The sequence below is a fragment of the Oncorhynchus mykiss genome, chromosome 19, assembly GCF_057628025.1.
Source record: "Oncorhynchus mykiss isolate SJ-2025 chromosome 19, ASM5762802v1, whole genome shotgun sequence".
Classification (NCBI taxonomy): Eukaryota; Metazoa; Chordata; class Actinopteri; order Salmoniformes; family Salmonidae; genus Oncorhynchus; species Oncorhynchus mykiss.
In genome coordinates this window covers 69,415,856-69,436,749 of record NC_143040.1, presented here as the reverse complement: position 1 = coordinate 69,436,749, position 20,894 = coordinate 69,415,856, and the positions used below count along the sequence as shown (strand labels likewise).

Genomic DNA, 20,894 nt, shown 5'->3' with positions numbered 1-20,894 from the left:
TCTCTCTTTCTCTCTCTCTCTCTCTCTATGTGTCCGTATCTCTCTCTGTTTCTCTCTCTCTGTGTCTCTGTCTCTGTGTGGGTTCGGTAGGATATGTTTTATGTTTATATGTGGTTAGCTATGTTAGTCAGTAGAAATGCGGTGTTAGCATGTGGTTAGCTGCAAGTGTGTTACTTAAATGTTGTTTTCACACCAGACTTTGTTCCAGTTACTGCTCTCTCTGTGTCTGTGGGTTAAAACACATTTATGTTTCCAAGTGGAAATAAGACTTCACGCCTCATTGTGTTTTTTGTCTTCAATCATTTTATCTTTTATGTATGTAAATGTCCTGCAACTTAGAAAGTTTCTAATACATTCAATCAATCAATGAATCTGTAACAGAGGGAGTAAAGATGTCCCCAGGAAGAGTGTAAACAACAGACGAGGTGTAGGTGAGTGTTTTTGAAGAATGAATCCTCTCTCTATAGTTGTATTTCTTCATCCTGGTCCCGGGGACCAAAAGGAGCAAAAAAAACAAAAGCCTTTTTAGGATCCGGATTAAGAAACACGGAGACATTATCTGGTGCTGAATCTAATTCTAGTCCTAATCTACCTGTAGGTTCAGACATCTACGCTGAGATCCCCGAGGAGAAGCCAGACTCTGGTAAGTGACGTCATCCGACAGAGGAGCAGTGATTCAGTGATTCAGTGATTCAGTGATTCAGTGATTCAGGAATAATAGTTATTTTATTTATCCCAACTGTTCACAAATGTAAAATGTGCCAATCAGTGTGTGTATTGTGTGTGTGTGTGTATCAGGGTGCAGGTATAGCCTCTCCAGAGATGAAATTTACCTGGGGCGTATCCTGGGCGAGGGCTTCTTCGGAGAGGTGCATGATGGAGTCTACAAAAGCCCGGCAAGTCTCTGACATCACTTCCCCTCTGGCTCTGACATCACTTCCCCTCTGGCTCTGACATCACTTCCCCTCTGGCACTTTTCATTTCTAAAATCAAATCTCCTCTCTGCATCTAAATTCTTCTAAATTGTACTCCTCTCCTGTGTGTGTGTGTGTGTGTGTGTGTGTGTGTGTGTGTGTGTGTGTGTGTGTGTGTGTGTGTGTGTGTGTGTGTGTGTGTGTGTGTGTGTGTGTGTGTGTGATGTAGACAGGGGAGCGTGTGCGTGTAGCTGTAAAGACATGTAAAGACTGTTCTGCTGAAGTAAAGGAGAAGTTTATGAGTGAAGCTGGTGAGTACTGTAGCTGTACTGCCTCATTTCATTTTAGCCAGTAGTCCCTGAAAATGGCTTCGTCACGTATGTGAACCACGTTATTACTCTCTCTCTCACTGTCTCTGTCTCACTGTCTCTCTGTCTCTCTCTCTCGCTGTGTCTCTCTGTCTCTCTCTCTCTGTCTCTCTCACTGTCTCTCTCTCTTGCTGTGTCTCTCTGTCTCTCTGTCTCTGTCTCTGTCTCACTGTCTCTCTGTCTCTCTCTCTCGCTGTGTCTCTCTGTCTCTCTCTCTCTGTCTCTGTCTCACTGTCTCTCTGTCTCTCTCTCTGTCTCTCTCTCACTGTCTCTCTGTCTCTCTCTCTCGCTGTGTCTCTCTGTCTCTCTCTCTGTCTCTGTCTCACTGTCTCTCTGTCTCTATCTCTGTCTCTGTCTCTCTGTCTCTCTCTCTGTCTCTGTCTCACTGTCTCTCTGTCTCTCTCTCTCGCTGTGTCTCTCTGTCTCTGTCACTGTCTCTCTGTCTATCTCTCTGTCTCTGTCTCACTGTCTCTCTGTCTCTCTCTCTCGCTGTGTCTCTCTGTCTCTCTCTCTCTGTGTCTCTCTGTGTCTTTCTGTCTCTCTCTCCCTCTGTCTCTCTCTCTCTGTGTCTCTGTCTCTATCTCTCCCTCTGTCTGTGTCTCTCTGTCTCTATCTCTCTCTCTGTAGTGTGACCAAGAGTGGTGTATTGTTATTAAGTGGGGACTGGAACTGTACAGTAGATTTTACTGTTGATCGCACTGCTGAAGAACCTCATCTGCGGTCAGCTACTTGTCTGTCTGGTCTTCTAACTGAGTTTGAGCTTTCTGATGTGTGGAGAGTAAGGAATGCAACAGTTAGGCAGTACACATGGTTAAAGGTTAATGAAGGTCGTGTCAGTGCAGCAAGGTTAGACAGGTTGTAGTAGGGTTGGAAGGTTAGACAGGTTAGATGTATCTGATCACTACTGTAGTAGGGTTGGAAGGTTAGATATGTTGTTTGTATCTGATCACTACTGTAGTAGGGTTGGAAGGTTAGACAGGTTGTATGTATCTGATCACTACTGTAGTAGGGTTGGAAGGTTAGACAGGTTGTATGTATCTGATCACTACTGTAGTAGGGTTGGAAGGTTAGACCGGTTGTATGTATCTGATCACTACTGTAGTAGGGTTGGAAGGTTAGACAGGTTGTATGTATCTGATCACTACTGTAGTAGGGTTGGAAGGTTAGACAGGTTGTATGTATCTGATCACTACTGTAGTAGGGTTGGAAGGTTAGACCGGTTGTATGTATCTGATCACTACTGTAGTAGGGTTGGAAAAAGGGAATTTTGAGTCCTTGAGACAATGGTGGGAGGTTCTTGAGACAATGGTGGGAGGTTCTTGAGACAATGGTGGGAGGTTCTTGAGACAATGGTGGGAGGTTCTTGAGACAATGGTGGGAGGTTCTTGAGAGAATGGTGGGAGGTTCTTGAGACAATGGTGGGAGGTTGGGAAGGCCCAAATACGTGTGTCTTGTCAACAGTATACTGCTCTGTCTCATATTGAAGTTAAAGAGACTATCAGGGCCCTTGAACAGGACATCAAATCTATTGAATTGAAGTTGCTCACTCAGAACGACAGGACAAGAGACATGAACTGAGGATGTTTCTACATGAAAGAGTGAAGGGTGCCTTGATTAGGTCTCATGTTGTTACCCTCAAAGATATGGATGCTCCTAGAACCACTAGGACAGTCGCCATTACAACACAAACAGACAGTCTGCCTTCGTCTGCCTTGATGGGAAGGTGACCACGGATGACAGTGAAATGCGCCAACATGCCGTGGTTTTCTACTCTGCCCTCTATAAGGTGGAGGATTGTGACTCTCTGTGTACTGAACAGTTGTTACATGGTCTTCCTCAATTGGGCCCTGAGCAGAGAGCTGCTTTTGGACTCTGACATTACTCTGCAGGAGCCACATTACTCCACAGCAGTTATGCAGCTCTCAACAGGCCCCTGGCATCGATGGTTTACCATCTGAGTTCTAGAAGCACTTTTGGGGGTCTATTGGGGAGGATTTTTATGAAGTGGTGTGTGAATCTTTTCATGAGAGTTGTCTTCCTGTATCCTGTTAACATGCTGTGCTTTCATTGTTGCTAGAAAAGGGGGATTTGGCTTCTATAAAGGGGGATTTGGCTCCTATAAAGGGGGATTTGGCTCCTATAAAGGGGGATTTGGCTCCTATAAAAAATTGGCGACCCGTTGCGTTTTGCAGAACAAACAATTGTATCTAAATGTCTCTCAAACAGGTTGAAAGAGTATCTGGGGTTGTTGGTCCATAAGGACCAATCTTACTGTGTACCTGACCGCTCTGTAGTTAATAACTTGTTTCTAATAAGAAATGTTTTAGACAGTTGTAAACTGTCTGATGTGAATGTGGGTTTACTTTCGTTGGATCAGGAGAAGACTTTTGATCGTGTGGTCCACCAGTACTTGTTCAAAACAATGAAAGCCTTTGGGTTTGGGGATGTTTTTTTGTCTTGGATGAGTTTACTGTATGCTGGGGCCTCGTGTATGGTGAAGGTGGGTGCGGTTTGAGCTGCCCCATCCCTGTCCAAAGGGGCATCAGGCAGGGATGCCCAATTTCAAGGCAGTTATATAGTCTGGCGATTGAACCAATGCTTTGTTTTTTAAGAGCGAGGCGTACTGGTTTCTCTGTGCCAGGTGTAATGAAGGGTCCCACGATAGCACTGTCTGCGTATGCAGATTACGTGATAGTTTTTATTACAGGGGGTGAGGATGTTAAGGTTCTCTCAAACACTCTAAAGGTGTATGATTGGGTCTCCTCAGCTAGAGTCAATTGGGAAAAGAGTGAATCGCTGTGGGCAGGTCGGCTTCAGATAGGGTCCGCTCCACGGTTACCAGGGGGGCTTCAGTGGGGCAGAGATGGGATGAAGACTTTGGGAAGACTTTGGGGGTTTTTCTAGGCTCCGATGTATTTCAGAAAAATAACTGGGAGGGTGTAGTGGAGAAAGTGTGTGTCTGTCAAGGTGGAAATTGGTGCTACCCCAGCTGTCTTATAGGGGAAGGGTACTGGTAGCCAATAATCTTGCTGCCTCTACCCTGTGGCACAGACTAATCATTTTACAGGAGCTTCAGAGGACCCTTGTCAATTTCTTCTGGTCTGGACAACACTGGATTAAAGCTGCAGCCCTGTACCTGCCGCTGCACGAGGGTGGGCAAGGCCTGGTGGACATTTCCTCCAGGATCAAGGCTTTCCGGCTTCAAGCCGCCCAGAGACTGTTGTACAGTGACGGTTTTAGATGACCTGATCACTGATTGGTTCTCAGCTCTGGGTGAGGTTTTCTCTTCCCAACTGTTTATATTTGGGCTAAAGTACAGGTTTAGTCGAAGGGGTGTAGTTACTTTGCCTAATTTTGTGTCAGGGAGCAGCCAAATTAGCAATATGGAAGACCCGAAAGAACAGTATTCGGGGACAGGGGTCTGTGGATGTGGTGGGAATGCTGGAGGGAATGTTGGCAGCGAGACTAAGGGTTGAGTTTGCCTATTATAAACTTGTCAACAATATTGATCTGTTTATGAGTATATGGGGTATTCAGAGGCTGTTGTGTTTAGTTACTGTGGAGGAGGAATTAGAGTTGTGTTTTTAATTGATGTGTAACTGTGGTTTTGTATGAGTGTTTATAGTGTTGTGGGTTCCCAGACCCAATAAAGATGATTTTAAAGATGATTTTAAAACTCCAAACTCTTTCTCTCTCTCTCTTTCTGTATCTCTCTTTCTCTTTCTGTATCTCTCTCTCTTTCTGTATCTCTCTCTCTGTGTCTGTATCTCTCTCTCTCTGTCAGTGTTGATGAAGACTCTAGATCATCCTCACATTGTACGTCTGATCGGGGTCATTGAGGTGGACCCTGTGTGGATCGTCATGGAGCTGTACGAGCACGGAGAGGTGAGGGTTCCCGAGACCAGTTCAGGGCACGAGGGGTCAGAGGTTTTTTGTGATGTCACCAGTCTGCCTCAAAAATATGAAGTCACTCACTGGCTCAGAATGCATCACATCAAGGAGTAGAGCAGGATAAAGTATAGAGAGAATCCACATATCTTCCTCTCTCTCTCTGTGTGTGTGTGTGTGTGTGTGTGTGTGTGTGTGTGTGTGTGTAGTTGGGCACCTACCTTGTGGAGCAGCAGAGGTCTCTGACCAGTGTAACTCTGGTCCTGTATAGTCTACAGATCTGTAAAGCCCTGGCTTACCTGGAGGGGCTGAACATGGTACACAGGTAACAAACGCGCTCCATTCACGTCCCTGCTTTCCTGAACGTCGTGTTGTTTAGAGGAAGTCGTTTATTAAAGGGGCAATCACCATTTCAAAACGAATAACCTCTAAATGCCTCACGATCTTAGTTCTACGGCTCCATTAGGACCCAACGTATCAGCTGTTTTTATTCTGCTCGTGAACAAATATGTTTTTCAACCCTTCAGCTGTTTACCAAAACACTGGCAGGGTGACTGCTTTGTTGTTGTTTGAACTGCAGATTTCTCCTTTTTAACCCAGAGAGGAAGTGAACGCCTGTTTCATCAACCCCATAGCATCATATCACTTCTGCAGTCAGCCCTCAAAGTCTGCTTCCTCATTGGCTGAATGATTCATTTCTGACTATGTGTCTCTGTTATTGGTTATCATTGGTTAATATGGTTAATATGGTTTAATCCCGGCATTGGGATTGGTTAATATGGTTAATATGGTTTAATCCCGGCATTGGGATTGGTTAATATGGTTAATATGGTTTAATCCCGGCATTGGGATTGGTTAATATGGTTAATATGGTTTAATCCCGGCATTGGGATTGGTTAATATGGTTAATATGGTTTAATCCCGGCATTGGGATTGGTTAATATGGTTAATATGGTTTAATCCCGGCATTGGGATTGGTTAATATGGTTAATATGGTTTAATCCCGGCATTGGGATTGGTTAATATGGTTAATATGGTTTAATCCCGGCATTGGGATTGGTTAATATGGTTTAATCCCGGCATTGGGATTGGTTAATATGGTTAATATGGTTTAATCCCGGCATTGGGATTGGTTAATATGGTTAATATGGTTTAATCCCGGCATTGGGATTGGTTAATATGGTTAATATGGTTTAATCCCGGCATTGGGATTGGTTAATATGGTTAATATGGTTTAATCCCGGCATTGGGATTGGTTAAAAGACCCAGTGTAATTTTCCTGTGTTTTATTCATATTTCCACACTATGATGTTGGAATAATTCTGTGAAAATGGTGAAAATGTCCTTTTAGCATAAGAGCTGTTAGAAAAGACCTACCTGAAATTTCAGCCTGTTTTGGTGGGATGGAGTTTTAGCCTGTGTGATGACATCACCAGGAGGTTAATTAGTTAATAAACTAATAAGAAAGAGAGTTCCAAACCTCTCTGTTTGTTTTACTTGTAAACAAAGTAAATGTAAAGAAACACTATATAGCCTCAAACATGGTTAAAACTAACATTTTCCAGATCATGGATGGTCAGTCCTTGCAGACGTAGTGCTGTCTATGAATTTGAGAGTGGTTACATTTCTCCAGCACATCATCCCTCAGCTTTTTTACCAAAACAGGAGCGGGGAGTCATTTTTGTTATTGTTTTTTACTGCTGATTGACCGCTTTAATTGTTACCCAGAAATGATAACGGCTGCATTGGATCTTTTGATAGTGTTTTAGTTTGTGATTGGTTAATATAGTTCAATTTCTCTATTGTGATTGGTCAATATAGTTCAATTTCTCTATTGTGATTGGTCAATATAGTTCAATTTCTCTATTGTGATTAGTTAATATAGTGTTAATATAGTTCAATTTCTCTATTGTGATTGGTCAATATAGTTCAATTTCTCTATTGTGATTAGTTAATATAGTGTTAATATAGTTCAATTTCTCTATTGTGATTGGTCAATATAGTTAAATTTCTCTATTGTGATTAGTTAATATAGTTCAATTTCTCTATTGTGATTGGTCATTATAGTTCAATTTCTCTATTGTGATTGGTCAATATAGTTCAATTTCTCTATTGTGATTGGTCAATATAGTTCAATTTCTCTATTGTGATTGGTCAATATAGTTCAATTTCTCTATTGTGATTAGTTAATATAGTTCAATTTCTCTATTGTGATTAGTTAATATAGTTCAATTTCTCTATCGTGATTGGTTAACATAGTTCAATTTCTCTATTGTGATTAGTTAATATAGTTCAATTTCTCTATCGTGATTAGTTAATATAGTTCAATTTCTCTATCGTGATTAGTTAACATCGTTCAATTTCTCTATTGTGATTAGTTAATATAGTTCAATTTCTCTATCGTGATTAGTTAACATCGTTCAATTTCTCTATTGTGATTAGTTAATATAGTTCAATTTCTCTATTGTGATTAGTTAATATAGTTCAATTTCTCTATTGTGATTAGTTAATATAGTTCAATTTCTCTATTGTGATTAGTTAATATAGTTCAATTTCTCTATTGTGATTAGTTAATATAGTTCAATTTCTCTATCGTGATTGGTTAACATCGTTCCATTTCTCTATTGTGATTGGTTAGAGACATAGCTGTGAGGAACGTGTTGGTGGCGTCTGCAGACTGTGTCAAACTGGGAGACTTTGGGCTGTCCCGTTACGTAGAAGATGAAGACTACTACAAAGGTGTTAACACGGTGCCTTCCGGAAGGATTCAGACCCTTTCACTTTATCCACATTTTGTTACGTTTTACAGCCTTATTCTGAAACAGATGAAATAAAACAATTCCTCATCAATCTACACACAATAATAATAAACCCATAATGACAGTTGTTTTTGGTTCGTTTGCCATTTTTATAAATACCTTATTTACATACCTTTTATAAATACCTTATTTACATATCTTTTATAAATACCTTATTTACATACCTTTTATAAATACCTTATTTACATACCTTTTATAAATACCTTATTTACATACCTTTTATAAATACCTTATTTACATACCTTTTATAAATACCTTATTTACATACCTTTTATAAATACCTTATTTACATACCTTTTATAAATACCTTATTTACATACCTTTTATAAATACCTTATTTACATACCTTTTATAAATACCTTATTTACATACCTTTTATAAATACCTTATTTACATACCTTTTATAAATACCTTATTTACATACCTTTTATAAATACCTTATTTACATACCTTTTATAAATACCTTATTTACATAAGTATTCAGACCTTTTTGCTATTGAGACTCAACATAGAGCTCAGGTGCGTCCTGTTTCCATTGATCATCCTTGAGATGTTTCTACAACTTGATTGGAGTCCGCCTGGGGTAAATTCAATTGATTGGACATGATTTGGAAAAGCACACACCTGTCTATATAAGGTCCCACAGTTGACGGTGCATGTCAGAGCAAAAGCCAAGCCATGAGGTTAAAGGAATTGTCTGTAGAGCTCAGAGACAGGATTGTGTCGAGGCACCCTTCTGGGGAAGGGTACCAAAACATTTATGCTGCATTGAAGGTCCCCAAGAACACAGTGGCCTCCATCATTCTGAAATGGAAGAATCACCAAGACACTTCCTAGAGCATGCCGTTAGGCCAAACTGAGAAATCGGGGGAGAAGGACCGTGGTCAGGGAGGTGACCAAGAACCTGATGGTCACATTGACAGAGCTCCAGAGTTTCTCTGTGGAGATGGGAGAACCTTCCAGAAGGACAACCATCTCTGCAGCACTCCACCAATCAGGCCTTCATGGTTGAGTGGCCAGACGGAAGGCGCTCCTCAGTAAAAGGCACATGACTGCCCGCTTGGAGTTTGCCAAAAGGCACCTAAAGAACTCTCAGACCATGAGAAACAAGATTCTCTGGTCTGATGAAAGCAAGATTGACCTCTTAGGCCTGAATGCCAAGCGTCACGTCTGGAGAAAACCATCACTACAGTGAAGCGTGGTGGCAGCATCATGCTGTAGCGATGTTTTTCATCGGCAGGGACTGAGAGACTAGTCAGGATCGAGGGAAAGATGAAAAGAGCAAAGTACAGAGATCCTTGATGAAAACCTGCTCCAGAGTGCTCAGGACCTCAGCCTGGACGAAGGTTCACCTTCCAACAGGACAACGACCCTAAGCACACAGCCAAGACAATGCAGGAGTAGCTTCAAGTCTCTGAATGTCCTTGAGTGGCCCAGCCAGAGCCCGGAATTGAACCCGATCGAACATCTCTGGAGAGACCTGAAAATAGCTGTGCAGCGACGCTCCCCATCCAACCTGACAGAGCTTGAGAGGATCTGCAGAGAAGAATGGGAGAAACTCCCCAAATACATGTGTGCCAAGCTTGTAACGAGAAGACTCGAGGCTGTAATCGCTGCCAAAGGTGCTTCAACAAAGTACTGAGTAAAGGGTCTGAATACTTATGGGAATGTGATATTTCAGTTTTTTATTTTTTGTATTGTTTGCAAAAATGTCTAAAAAGTCTGTTTTTACTTTGTCATTATGGGGTATTGTGACATCATTGTGGGGGGTTGTCATTATGGGGTATTGTGATGTCATTATGGGGTATTGTGATGTCACTATGGGGTATTGTGTGTAGATTGAGGAAAAAAAATAACACATTTAATTTGTAGAATAAGGGTGTAACATAACAAAATGTGGATAAAGTCAAGCGGTCTGAACACTTTCCAAATGCACTACCTACAACTACACACACACACACACACACACACACACACACACACACACACACACACACACACACACACACACACACACACACACACACACACACAATTACATACAAATACACACACACATTAACACTTCCAAAGCTGCGTTCAGATGCTTAACAAGTACTGTGTTTTTCCTGAAGCTTCTCTTAGCAGATTACCTATCAAATGGATGGCTCCAGAATCCATCAACTTCAGACGCTTCACCACAGCTAGTGATGTCTGGATGTTCGGTGAGTCACTCATCACTGGGTTCAATGGTTTGTGTTCGTTTGTTTGGTCGTAACAACGAGGTGTGAGTATTCGTAATATTGATGTGTGTGTGTGTTTGTAATAACGAGGTGTGTGTGTGTTTGTTTGTAATAACGAGGTGTGTGTGTATTTGTAATAACGAGGTGTGTGTGTGTGTTGGTGATAATGTGCTGGGTGTGTTTGTGTGTTTGTAATAATGAGGTGTGTGTGTGTTTGTAATAACGAGGTGTGTGTTGCAGGGGTGTGTGTGTGGGAGGTGATGTCCCTAGGTCAACAGCCGTTCTTCTGGTTGGAGAACGGGGAGGTGATCAACCAACTAGAGGGTGGTGTCCGTCTGCCCAAACCCTCCCTCTGTCCCCCGACCCTCTACACACTTCTCACACACACCTGGAGTTACGACCCACACACACGACCCTCCTTCACACAGCTGGTCTGCAAGCTCAGGTACACACACACACACACACACACACACACACACACACACACACACACGCAATCAATCTTGCTAGCAGCAGAAATACATGACAGGTATGTGAGCCTTTAAAGTGTGTGTGTGTGTGTGTGTGTGTGTGTGTGTGTGTGTGTGTGTGTGTGTGTAGTGATATTCATGGGATGGAGAAGGAGCAGGAGGGAGAGAGGAAGAGACAGAGAGCTCGAGTCATGACACCCTACGACTCCAAGACCACTGAGCCCCCACCCAAGGTAGTAAATACACCCACACAGAGATGTAGTAAACACACCCACACAGAGACAGAGTAAACACTCCCACACAGAGATGTAGTAAACACACCCACACAGAGACAGAGTAAACACACCCACACAGAGACAGAGTAAACACACCCACACAGAGATGTAGTAAACACACCCACACAGAGATGTAGTAAACACACCCACACAGAGACGTAGTAAACACACCCACACAGAGATGTAGTAAACACACCCACACAGAGACGTAGTAAACACACCCACACAGAGACGTAGTAAACACACCCACACAGAGACGTAGTAAACACACCCACACAGAGACGTAGTAAACACACCCACACAGAGATGTAGTAAACACACCCACACAGAGACGTAGTAAACACACCCACACAGAGATGTAGTAAACACACCCACACAGAGATGTAGTAAACACACCCACCTAAACTAACCACCAGTCAGGAGGATACAGATAGCTCAAGAGCTATGCTTAGATATGCAACAAAAAAAACATAAAAGTAAGCAAAATGATAATGGCTCTGTGTTTTGAAAATGCCTAAATTCTCCAACCACCCGCAATTTGTCCTCACGTCCTCAGTCCACACATACTGTACACTCACCACACACACAGATGGTAAACTCCCATGCACACAGCCTAACTCTCTCTTCTTCTCCTCTCTCTCTCCTTCTCCTCTCCTCCTCTCTCCTTCCTTCTCCTCTCTCTCCTTCTCCTTCTCCTCTCCTCTCTCTCCTTCTCCTTCTCATCTCTCTCTCTCTCCTTCTCCTCTCCTCCTCTCTCTCGTAGCCATCAAGGAAACCTGGTTTCCAGAGCAACACCCTCAGGCCTGGCATGAGAATACAGGTAGCTCAACAGTTTGTGAAAGTGGAGTAAGAACCTGCTATGCACTGTCCTGTAGCACTGTCCTGTAGCAGTGTCCTGTAGCACTGTCCTGTAGGGCTGTCCTGTAGGGCTGTCCTGTAGCAGTGTCCTGTAGCACTGTCCTGTAGCGCTGTCCTGTAGCAGTGTCCTGTAGCACTGTCCTGTAGCAGTGTCCTGTAGCAGTGTCCTGTAGCACTGTCCTGTAGCGCTGTCCTGTAGCACTGTCCTGTAGCAGTGTCCTGTAGCACTGTCCTGTAGCACTGTCCTGTAGCACTGTCCTGTAGCACTGTCCTGTAGCACTGTCCTGTAGCGCTGTCCTGTAGGGCTGTCCTGTAGCGCTGTCCTGTAGGGCTGTCCTGTAGGGCTGTCCTGTAGGGCTGTCCTGTAGTACTGTCCTGTAGGGCTGTCCTGTAGGGCTGTCCTGTAGGTATGTCCTGTAGTACAGTCCTGTAACACTGTCCTGTAGCACTGTCCTGTAGCACTGTCCTGTAGGGCTGTCCTGTAGTACTGTCCTGTAGGGCTGTCCTGTAGGGCTGTCCTGTAGGGCTGTCCTGTAGTACTGTCCTGTAGGGCTGTCCTGTAGTACAGTCCTGTAACACTGTCCTGTAGTACTGTCCTGTAGGGCTGTCCTGTAGCACTGTCCTGTAGGGCTGCCCTGTAGTACTGTCCTGTAGGGCTGTCCTGTAGTACTGTCCTGTAGGGCTGTCCTGTAGCGCTGTCCTGTAGGGCTGTCCTGTAGGGCTGTCCTGTAGGGCTGTCCTGTAGTACTGTCCTGTAGGGCTGTCCTGTAGGGCTGTCCTGTAGGTATGTCCTGTAGTACAGTCCTGTAACACTGTTCTGTAACACTGTCCTGTAGCACTGTCCTGTAACACTGTCCTGTAGGGCTGTCCTGTAAGGCTGTCCTGTAGTACTGTCCTGTAGGGCTGTCCTGTAGTACAGTCCTGTAACACTGTTCTGTAACACTGTCCTGTATCACTGTCCTGTAACACTGTCCTGTAGGGCTGTCCTGTAAGGCTGTCCTGTAGTACTGTCCTGTAGGGCTGTCCTGTAGCACTGTCCTGTAGGGCTGTCCTGTAGTACTGTCCTGTAGGGCTGTCCTGTAGTACTGTCCTGTAGGGCTGTCCTGTAGCGCTGTCCTGTAGGGCTGTCCTGTAGGGCTGTCCTGTAGGGCTGTCCTGTAGTACTGTCCTGTAGGGCTGTCCTGTAGGGCTGTCCTGTAGGTATGTCCTGTAGTACAGTCCTGTAACACTGTCCTGTAGTACTGTCCTGTAGGGCTGTCCTGTAGCACTGTCCTGTAGTACTGTCCTGTAGGGATGTCCTGTAGCACTGTCCTGTAGGGCTGTCCTGTAGGGCTGTTCTGTAGGGCTGTCCTGTAGCACTGTACTGTAGGGCTGTCATGTAGCACTGTCCTGTAGGGCTGTAGCACTGTCCTGTAGGGCTGTCCTGTAGGGCTGTCCTGTAGGGCTGTAGCACTGTCCTGTAGGGCTGTCCTGTAGGGCTGTCCTGTAGGGCTGTAGCACTGTCCTGTAGGGCTGTCCTGTAGGGCTGTCCTGTAGCACTGTCCTGTAGTACTGTCCTGTAGGGCTGTCCTGTAGGGCTGTCCTGTAGGGCTGTCCTGTAGGTCTGTCCTGTAGTACAGTCCTGTAACACTGTCCTGTAGTACTGTCCTGTAGGGCTGTCCTGTAGCACTGTCCTGTAGTACTGTCCTGTAGGGCTGTCCTGTAGGTCTGTCCTGTAGTACAGTCCTTTAACACTGGCCTGTAGGGCTGTCCTGTAGGGCTGTCCTGTAGTACTGTCCTGTAGGGCTGTCCTGTAGCACTGTCCTGTAGGGCTGTCCTGTAGTACTGTCCTGTAGGGCTGTCCTGTAGTACTGTCCTGTAGGGCTGTCCTGTAGCGCTGTCCTGTAGGGCTGTCCTGTAGGGCTGTCCTGTAGGGCTGTCCTGTAGTACTGTCCTGTAGGGCTGTCCTGTAGGGCTGTCCTGTAGGTATGTCCTGTAGTACAGTCCTGTAACACTGTCCTGTAGTACTGTCCTGTAGGGCTGTCCTGTAGCACTGTCCTGTAGTACTGTCCTGTAGGGATGTCCTGTAGCACTGTCCTGTAGGGCTGTCCTGTAGGGCTGTTCTGTAGGGCTGTCCTGTAGCACTGTACTGTAGGGCTGTCATGTAGCACTGTCCTGTAGGGCTGTAGCACTGTCCTGTAGGGCTGTCCTGTAGGGCTGTCCTGTAGGGCTGTAGCACTGTCCTGTAGGGCTGTCCTGTAGGGCTGTCCTGTAGGGCTGTAGCACTGTCCTGTAGGGCTGTCCTGTAGGGCTGTCCTGTAGCACTGTCCTGTAGTACTGTCCTGTAGGGCTGTCCTGTAGGGCTGTCCTGTAGGGCTGTCCTGTAGGTCTGTCCTGTAGTACAGTCCTGTAACACTGTCCTGTAGTACTGTCCTGTAGGGCTGTCCTGTAGCACTGTCCTGTAGTACTGTCCTGTAGGGCTGTCCTGTAGGTCTGTCCTGTAGTACAGTCCTTTAACACTGGCCTGTAGGGCTGTCCTGTAGGGCTGTCCTGTAGTACTGTCCTGTAGGGCTGTCCTGTAGCACTGTCCTGTAGGGCTGTCCTGTAGTACTGTCCTGTAGGGCTGTCCTGTAGTACTGTCCTGTAGGGCTGTCCTGTAGCGCTGTCCTGTAGGGCTGTCCTGTAGGGCTGTCCTGTAGGGCTGTCCTGTAGTACTGTCCTGTAGGGCTGTCCTGTAGGGCTGTCCTGTAGGTATGTCCTGTAGTACAGTCCTGTAACACTGTCCTGTAGTACTGTCCTGTAGGGCTGTCCTGTAGCACTGTCCTGTAGCACTGTCCTGTAGGGCTGTCCTGTAGCACTGTCCTGTAGGGCTGTCCTGTAGGGCTGTTCTGTAGGGCTGTCCTGTAGCACTGTACTGTAGGGCTGTCATGTAGCACTGTCCTGTAGGGCTGTAGCACTGTCCTGTAGGGCTGTCCTGTAGGGCTGTCCTGTAGGGCTGTAGCACTGTCCTGTAGGGCTGTCCTGTAGGGCTGTAGCACTGTCCTGTAGGGCTGTCCTGTAGGGCTGTCCTGTAGCACTGTCCTGTAGTACTGTCCTGTAGGGCTGTCCTGTAGGGCTGTCCTGTAGGGCTGTCCTGTAGGTCTGTCCTGTAGTACAGTCCTGTAACACTGTCCTGTAGTACTGTCCTGTAGGGCTGTCCTGTAGCACTGTCCTGTAGTACTGTCCTGTAGGGCTGTCCTGTAGGTCTGTCCTGTAGTACAGTCCTTTAACACTGGCCTGTAGGGCTGTCCTGTAGGGCTGCCCTGTAGTACTGTCCTGTAGCACTGTCCTGTAGCACTGTCCTGTAGGGCTGTCCTGTAGCACTGTCCCGTAGGGCTGTCCTGTAGCGCTGTCCTGTAGCGCTGTCCTGTAGCGCTGTCCTGTAGGGCTGTCCTGTAGGGCTGTCCTGTAGGGCTGTCCTGTAGCGCTGTCCTGTAGGGCTGTCCTGTAGGGCTGTCCTGTAGGGCTGTCCTGTAGGGCTGTCCTGTAGCACTGTACTGTAGGGCTGTCCTGTAGCACTGTCCTGTAGGGCTGTCCTGTAGGGCTGTCCTGTAGGGCTGTCTTGTAGCACTGTCCTGGGCTGTCCTGTAGGGCTCTCTTTTAGGGCTGTCCTGTAGCACTGTCCTGTAGGGCTGTCCTGTAGCACTGTCCTTTAGGGCTGTCCTGTAGCACTGTCCTGTAGGGCTGTCCTGGGCTGTCCTGTAGGGCTATCCTGTAGGGCTGTCCTGTAGGGCTGTCCTGTAGGGTTGTCCTGTAGGGCTGTCCTGTAGGGCTGTCCTGTAGGGCTGTCCTGTAGTACTGTCCTGTAGGGCTGTCCTGTAGGGCTGTCCTGTAGGGCTGTCCTGTAGGGCTGTCCTGGGCTTACATATACAGTCTACTGTGTGACTGGTACTGGTCTTCTTTGTCATGTTAATACAGACTGTGTGTTTGCTAGTTCCATGTAGTGTGAGATTGTGTGTGCACAGCATTTCCTGCCGCTAGCATGTGACTTTAAAGTAGCTGTGGCGCATCGCTTCTGTTTTTATGACCGTGTGTGAGTGTGTGTGTGTGTGTGTGTGTGTGTGTGTGTGTGTGTGTGTGTGTGTGTGTGTGTGTGTGTGTGTGTGTGTGTGTGTGTGTGTGTGTGTGTGGCTGTGGCTGTGGCTGTGTGTGACTGTGTGTGTGTGGCTGTGTGTGTGTGTGTGTGTGTTTTAGCTACCTGGGTCTCTGTGTGCCAGCTCTCCTGTCCTTGCTAGCCCCCCCAGGGCCTGTGATGTCACCACAGCCTATCCCACGTCTCCACGACGATGCAGTGTCGGGGTAAGACCCATAACCACGGCCTCACTACATGGCCAAGCTGCTATAACCGTACATCATGTATGAAAACCAAATGAGCTTTTTGGTCTCATTATAAGGCTAGGGATCATAATCAGATGTTTAAGAAGGCAGGGTGCCTGATCATGCAATTTGGCCACATAGTGATGACCGATTAACCTCTCCGTTGCTTCCTGTTGAAATGCATTGTGGGTAGTTGAGCTGCTTGTGCAGAGGCAGTATGGTGTGCTTAACTGTGCTCAAGCCCTATAGACAGATGTTTTTCAACCATCACAACATGGCATCAAACGTGTGTGTGTGTGTGTGTGTGTGTGTGTGTGTGTGTAGGAGCCATGTGGGGTGGGGGATGCGAGGTCTGTCTGGGAGAGGGACAGGGTGGAGGATACTCTTCGTAGACAAAGAGAGGACATGCTGACAGACAGCCGGTGGCTGGAGCAGGAGGAGAAACACCTGGTAAGAATACAGACAGACAGACTTTTTGTATTCAGACAGATACAGATGTGATCTTGATTTGACCAGTATTGTCGCAGCAAAATATTCCTGCAGCAACAGGATGTGAACGTTTAGTCCAAAATGTTGATGGGTGGTTAGGCTGTTAGCTGGCCAACAGTAGGTTACATTAAAAGTGCTACACTTGTTTTCTTTTCACTTCATTTTATGTACATCATGAAGCTCTATCTACATTTCGTGCTGGGCAGGAAAATTCTCAGCAATGATAGTGATCAAATTAAGATCCTACATTTTGTAACATTCTAATTCCTGAGAGGTCATCACTTCCCCCGTTTCTAACGTATTTCTAATGTGCGTGTCCTTGCAGGATCCTGTGCAAGTTCAACAGGAGTTCAGAACAGCTACGGTATGTTGTTAGGTATTAGTAGGATTCAATCCGCTCACACATTGTCGGCAGTTCAAGTCTTAAAGGCACAGATCACAGTAAACATTACGTCGGCTCACTCGGAAATGACCTTTTAAATGACTGATTGTCCAAATCCGCCATCGGGTTGAATCCCGGCCTCAGTGTTTCCTGTTGTCGTCTACAGCATGAGGAGGAGCCAGCAGACCAAGCCACACCTCCTCCAGACAAACCCCCAAAGGCCTCAGCTCCACAGGTAACAACAAGCAGCCTTTATAAAGCTGTCCTTCTCTTTTAAAATAAAGTGGTGATCCTAACTGACCTAAGACAGGGACATTTTACTAGGATTAAATGTTAGGAATTGTTCAAATCTGAGTGTAAATGTATTTGGCTGAGGTATGTATGTAAACTTCCGACTTCAACTGTGCCACACCCCCTCATGCCTTATTGCTTAAATAGATACCTTACCTGCAGCTGATTGGTTGGACAGAGTTGATTGACAGATGTGTGTGTTGACCAGCCTACAGCCACGGCAGAGCTCGACAGGACAGATGACCAGGTGTATGTGGGTGTCATGGCGATGGTGAGAGATGTGGTGAAACTGAAGAATGATGTCAACACACTGCCCCCCTCAGAATACCCCAACGCTGTCAAGGTAAGGCGTGGTGTGTTTTGAGTGTCTTTGTGTGTGTGTGTGTGTGTGTGTGTGTGTGTGTGTGTGTGTGTGTGTTTGCACAGTCTTCAGTTCCAATCCCTCTGAAATTGTTTTATTTTTATTTTGAATCTCTCACTCTCTCTCTCTTTCTCCTTCTCTTCTCTATATGTCTCTCTCTCTCTTTCTCCTTCTCTCTATATGTGTCTCTCTCTCTTTCTCCTTCTCTTCTCTATATGTGTCTCTCTCTCTCTTTCTCCTTCTCTTCTCTATATGTGTCTCTCTCTCTCTTTCTCCTTCTCTCTATATGTGTCTCTCTCTCTCTTTCTCCTTCTCTTCTCTCTGTATCTCTCTCTCTCTTTCTCCTTCTCTTCTCTATATTTGTCTCTCTCTCCCCTTCTCTTCTCTATATGTGTCTCTCTCTCTCCTTCTCTTCTCTATATGTGTCTCTCTCTCTCTTTCTCCTCTATATGTGTGTCTCTCTCTCTTTCTCCTTCTCTATATGTGTCTCTCTCTTTCTCCTTCTCTTCTCTATATGTGTCTCTCTCTCTCTTTCTCCTTCTCTCTATATGTGTCTCTCTCTCTTTCTCCTTCTCTTCTCTATATGTGTCTCTCTCTCTCTTTCTCCTTCTCTTCTCTATATGTGTCTCTCTCTCTTTCTCCTTCTCTTCTCTATATGTGTCTCTCTCTCTTTCTCCTTCTCTTCTCTATATGTGTGTCTCTCTCTCTTTCTGCTTATCTTCTCTATATGTGTCTCTCTCTCTCTTTCTCCTTCTCTTCTCTGTGTCTCTCTCTCTCTTTCTCCTTCTCTTCTCTATATGTGTCTCTCTCTCTCTTTCTCCTTCTCTATATGTGTCTCTCTCTCTCTTTCTCCTTCTCTTCTCTATATGTGTCTCTCTCTCTCTTTCTCCTTCTCTTCTCTATATGTGTCTCTCTCTCTCTTTCTGCTTATCTTCTCTATATGTGTCTCTCTCTCTCTTTCTCCTTCTCTTCTCTGTGTCTCTCTCTCTCTTTCTCCTTCTCTTCTCTATATGTGTCTCTCTCTCTCTTTCTCCTTCTCTATATGTGTCTCTCTCTCTCTTTCTCCTTCTCTTCTCTATATGTGTCTCTCTCTCTCTTTCTGCTTATCTTCTCTATATGTGTCTCTCTCTCTTTCTCCTTCTCTTCTCTATATGTGTCTCTCTCTCTCTTTCTCCTTCTCTTCTCTATATGTGTCTCTCTCTTTCTCCTTCTCTTCTCTCTGTGTCTCTCTCTTTCTCCTTCTCTTCTCTATATGTGTCTCTCTCTCTCTTTCTCCTTCTCTTCTCTATATGTGTCTCTCTCTCTCTTTCTGCTTATCTTCTCGATATGTGTCTCTCTCTCTCTTTCTCCTTCTCTTCTCTGTGTCTCTCTCTCTCTTTCTCCTTCTCTTCTCTATATGTGTCTCTCTCTCTCTTTCTCCTTCTCTATATGTGTCTCTCTCTCTCTTTCTCCTTCTCTTCTCTATATGTGTCTCTCTCTCTCTTTCTGCTTATCTTCTCTATATGTGTCTCTCTCTCTTTCTCCTTCTCTTCTCTATATGTGTCTCTCTCTCTCTTTCTCCTTCTCTTCTCTATATGTGTCTCTCTCTTTCTCCTTCTCTTCTCTATATGTGTCTCTCTCTCTCTTTCTCCTTCTCTTCTCTCTGTGTCTCTCTCTCTCTTTCTCCTTCTCTTCTCTATATGTGTCTCTCTCTCTCTTTCTCCTTCTCTTCTCTGTGACTCTCTCTCTCTTTCTCCTTCTCTTCTCTATATGTGTCTCTCTCTCTTTCTCCTTCTCTTCTCTATATGTGTCTCTCTCTCTCTTTCTCCTTCTCTTCTCTATATGTGTCTCTCTCTCTATATATGTGTCTCTCTCTCTCAATATGTGTCTCTCTCTCTCTCAATATGTGTCTCTCTCTATATATATATATGTCTCTCTCTCTCTCTGTCAGGCCGTGGGGTTAACTCTTCGTAGTCTGATCCGTAGTGTTGATGAAGTTCTACCATCACTGCACAGCTCTGCCAGAACAGAGGTAACTGTATGGCTCTATTTATCATATGTACATTGACCCCAACCAAAACAAACATGGCCTTGTGCTCTCTCTCTCTCTCTCTCTCTAGAAGAATCTCAATTGCATTTCCTTGATTACTCAGAGGGGAAGGACTTCTAATTGAATGGGTTTTGAGGAGGCGAGGAAAGGGGTTTGCAAGAAATCAAGGAAATGTAATTAAGATTCTCCTCCCCTTCTCTCCTCCTCCCTTCCCCCTTCTCTCCTCACCCCCTTCTCTCCTCCAGATCGAGGGAACTGAGAGGCTACTGAATAAGGATCTGGGGGAGTTAATCGCTAAGATGAGATTGGTCCAGCAGAACTCTGTGACATCACTGAAGGGGGAGTGTCAGAGGCAGATGTTGGGCGTCGCCCACACCTTGGCCCTGGACTCCAAGAACCTTCTAGATGCCGTGGACCAGGCTAGGATTAAAGCTAACCTGGCCAAGCCATAAACCACACACACACACACACACTTCACTTCCTTCATGTACCTTATAGAACATTTTACAGATGCTGATTTAGATTTTCAGTAAGACATTTAGCAGAGCTTGTTGTCCCTATTTGAATGTAATTCTATATTTTACTGTTTGGGATTTTTTTTACTGTGTTTTATTGTAGATGTTTGGTACAGAGAGACAAGAGAGATAGTAAATAAACTGTGTTTCATCATGGTAATTAAAGTGTGTGTGTGTGTGTGTGAGAGAGAGAAGCTGAGTCTCAGTGGCATCACTGCTGAGAGACTCACCTAGCTATCTGAATATACTAACTACTGTGATATGTTGTTGTCTCACCTAGCTATCTGAAGATGAAAATACTAACTACTGTGACATGTGGTTGTCCACCTAGCTATCTGAATATACTAACTACTGTGATATGTGGTTGTCTCACCTAGCTATCTGAATATACTAACTACTGTAATATGTGGTTGTCTCACCTAGCTATCTGAATATACTAACTACTGTGATATGTGGTTGTCTCACCTAGCTATCTGAATATACTAACTACTGTGATATGTGGTTGTCCCACCTAGCTATCTGAATATACTAACTACTGTGATATGTGGTTGTCTCACCTAGCTATCTGAATAGACTAACTACTGTGATATGTGGTTGTCCCACCTAGCTATCTGAATATACTAACTACTGTGATATGTGGTTGTCCACCTAGCTATCTGAATATACTAACTACTGTGA

At 45.1% G+C, this 20,894-nt stretch overlaps 1 protein-coding gene across 5 annotated transcripts in view; it reads left to right on the top strand.

The window, feature by feature from the left end:
• The window catches only part of ptk2ba (protein tyrosine kinase 2 beta, a), a 55,856-nt gene extending 35,480 nt beyond the window's left edge, over positions 1-20,376 (top strand). For 2 of the 5 annotated variants that reach the window (XM_090211622.1, XM_090211626.1), the window contains 18 exons: positions 382-431; positions 599-643; positions 799-896; positions 1,144-1,225; positions 5,067-5,167; positions 5,380-5,495; positions 7,809-7,909; positions 10,104-10,193; positions 10,452-10,656; positions 10,812-10,914; positions 11,720-11,776; positions 16,027-16,131; positions 16,474-16,599; positions 16,964-17,002; positions 17,187-17,255; positions 17,520-17,654; positions 19,603-19,683; positions 19,947-20,376. In XM_090211622.1, the coding sequence (XP_090067748.1) occupies positions 382-431; positions 599-643; positions 799-896; positions 1,144-1,225; positions 5,067-5,167; positions 5,380-5,495; positions 7,809-7,909; positions 10,104-10,193; positions 10,452-10,656; positions 10,812-10,914; positions 11,720-11,776; positions 16,027-16,131; positions 16,474-16,599; positions 16,964-17,002; positions 17,187-17,255; positions 17,520-17,654; positions 19,603-19,683; positions 19,947-20,153 (1,810 nt within the window). In that variant the 3' untranslated portion in view covers positions 20,154-20,376. Of the gene's footprint in view, positions 1-381; positions 432-598; positions 644-798; positions 901-1,143; positions 1,226-5,066; positions 5,168-5,379; positions 5,496-7,808; positions 7,910-10,103; positions 10,194-10,451; positions 10,657-10,811; positions 10,915-11,719; positions 11,777-16,026; positions 16,132-16,473; positions 16,600-16,963; positions 17,003-17,186; positions 17,256-17,519; positions 17,655-19,602; positions 19,684-19,946 lie in introns of all 5 variants that reach the window. The other 3 variants (XM_090211623.1, XM_090211624.1, XM_090211625.1) reach the window with 3 other exon arrangements.
• The last annotated feature ends 518 nt before the right edge of the window (positions 20,377-20,894 follow it).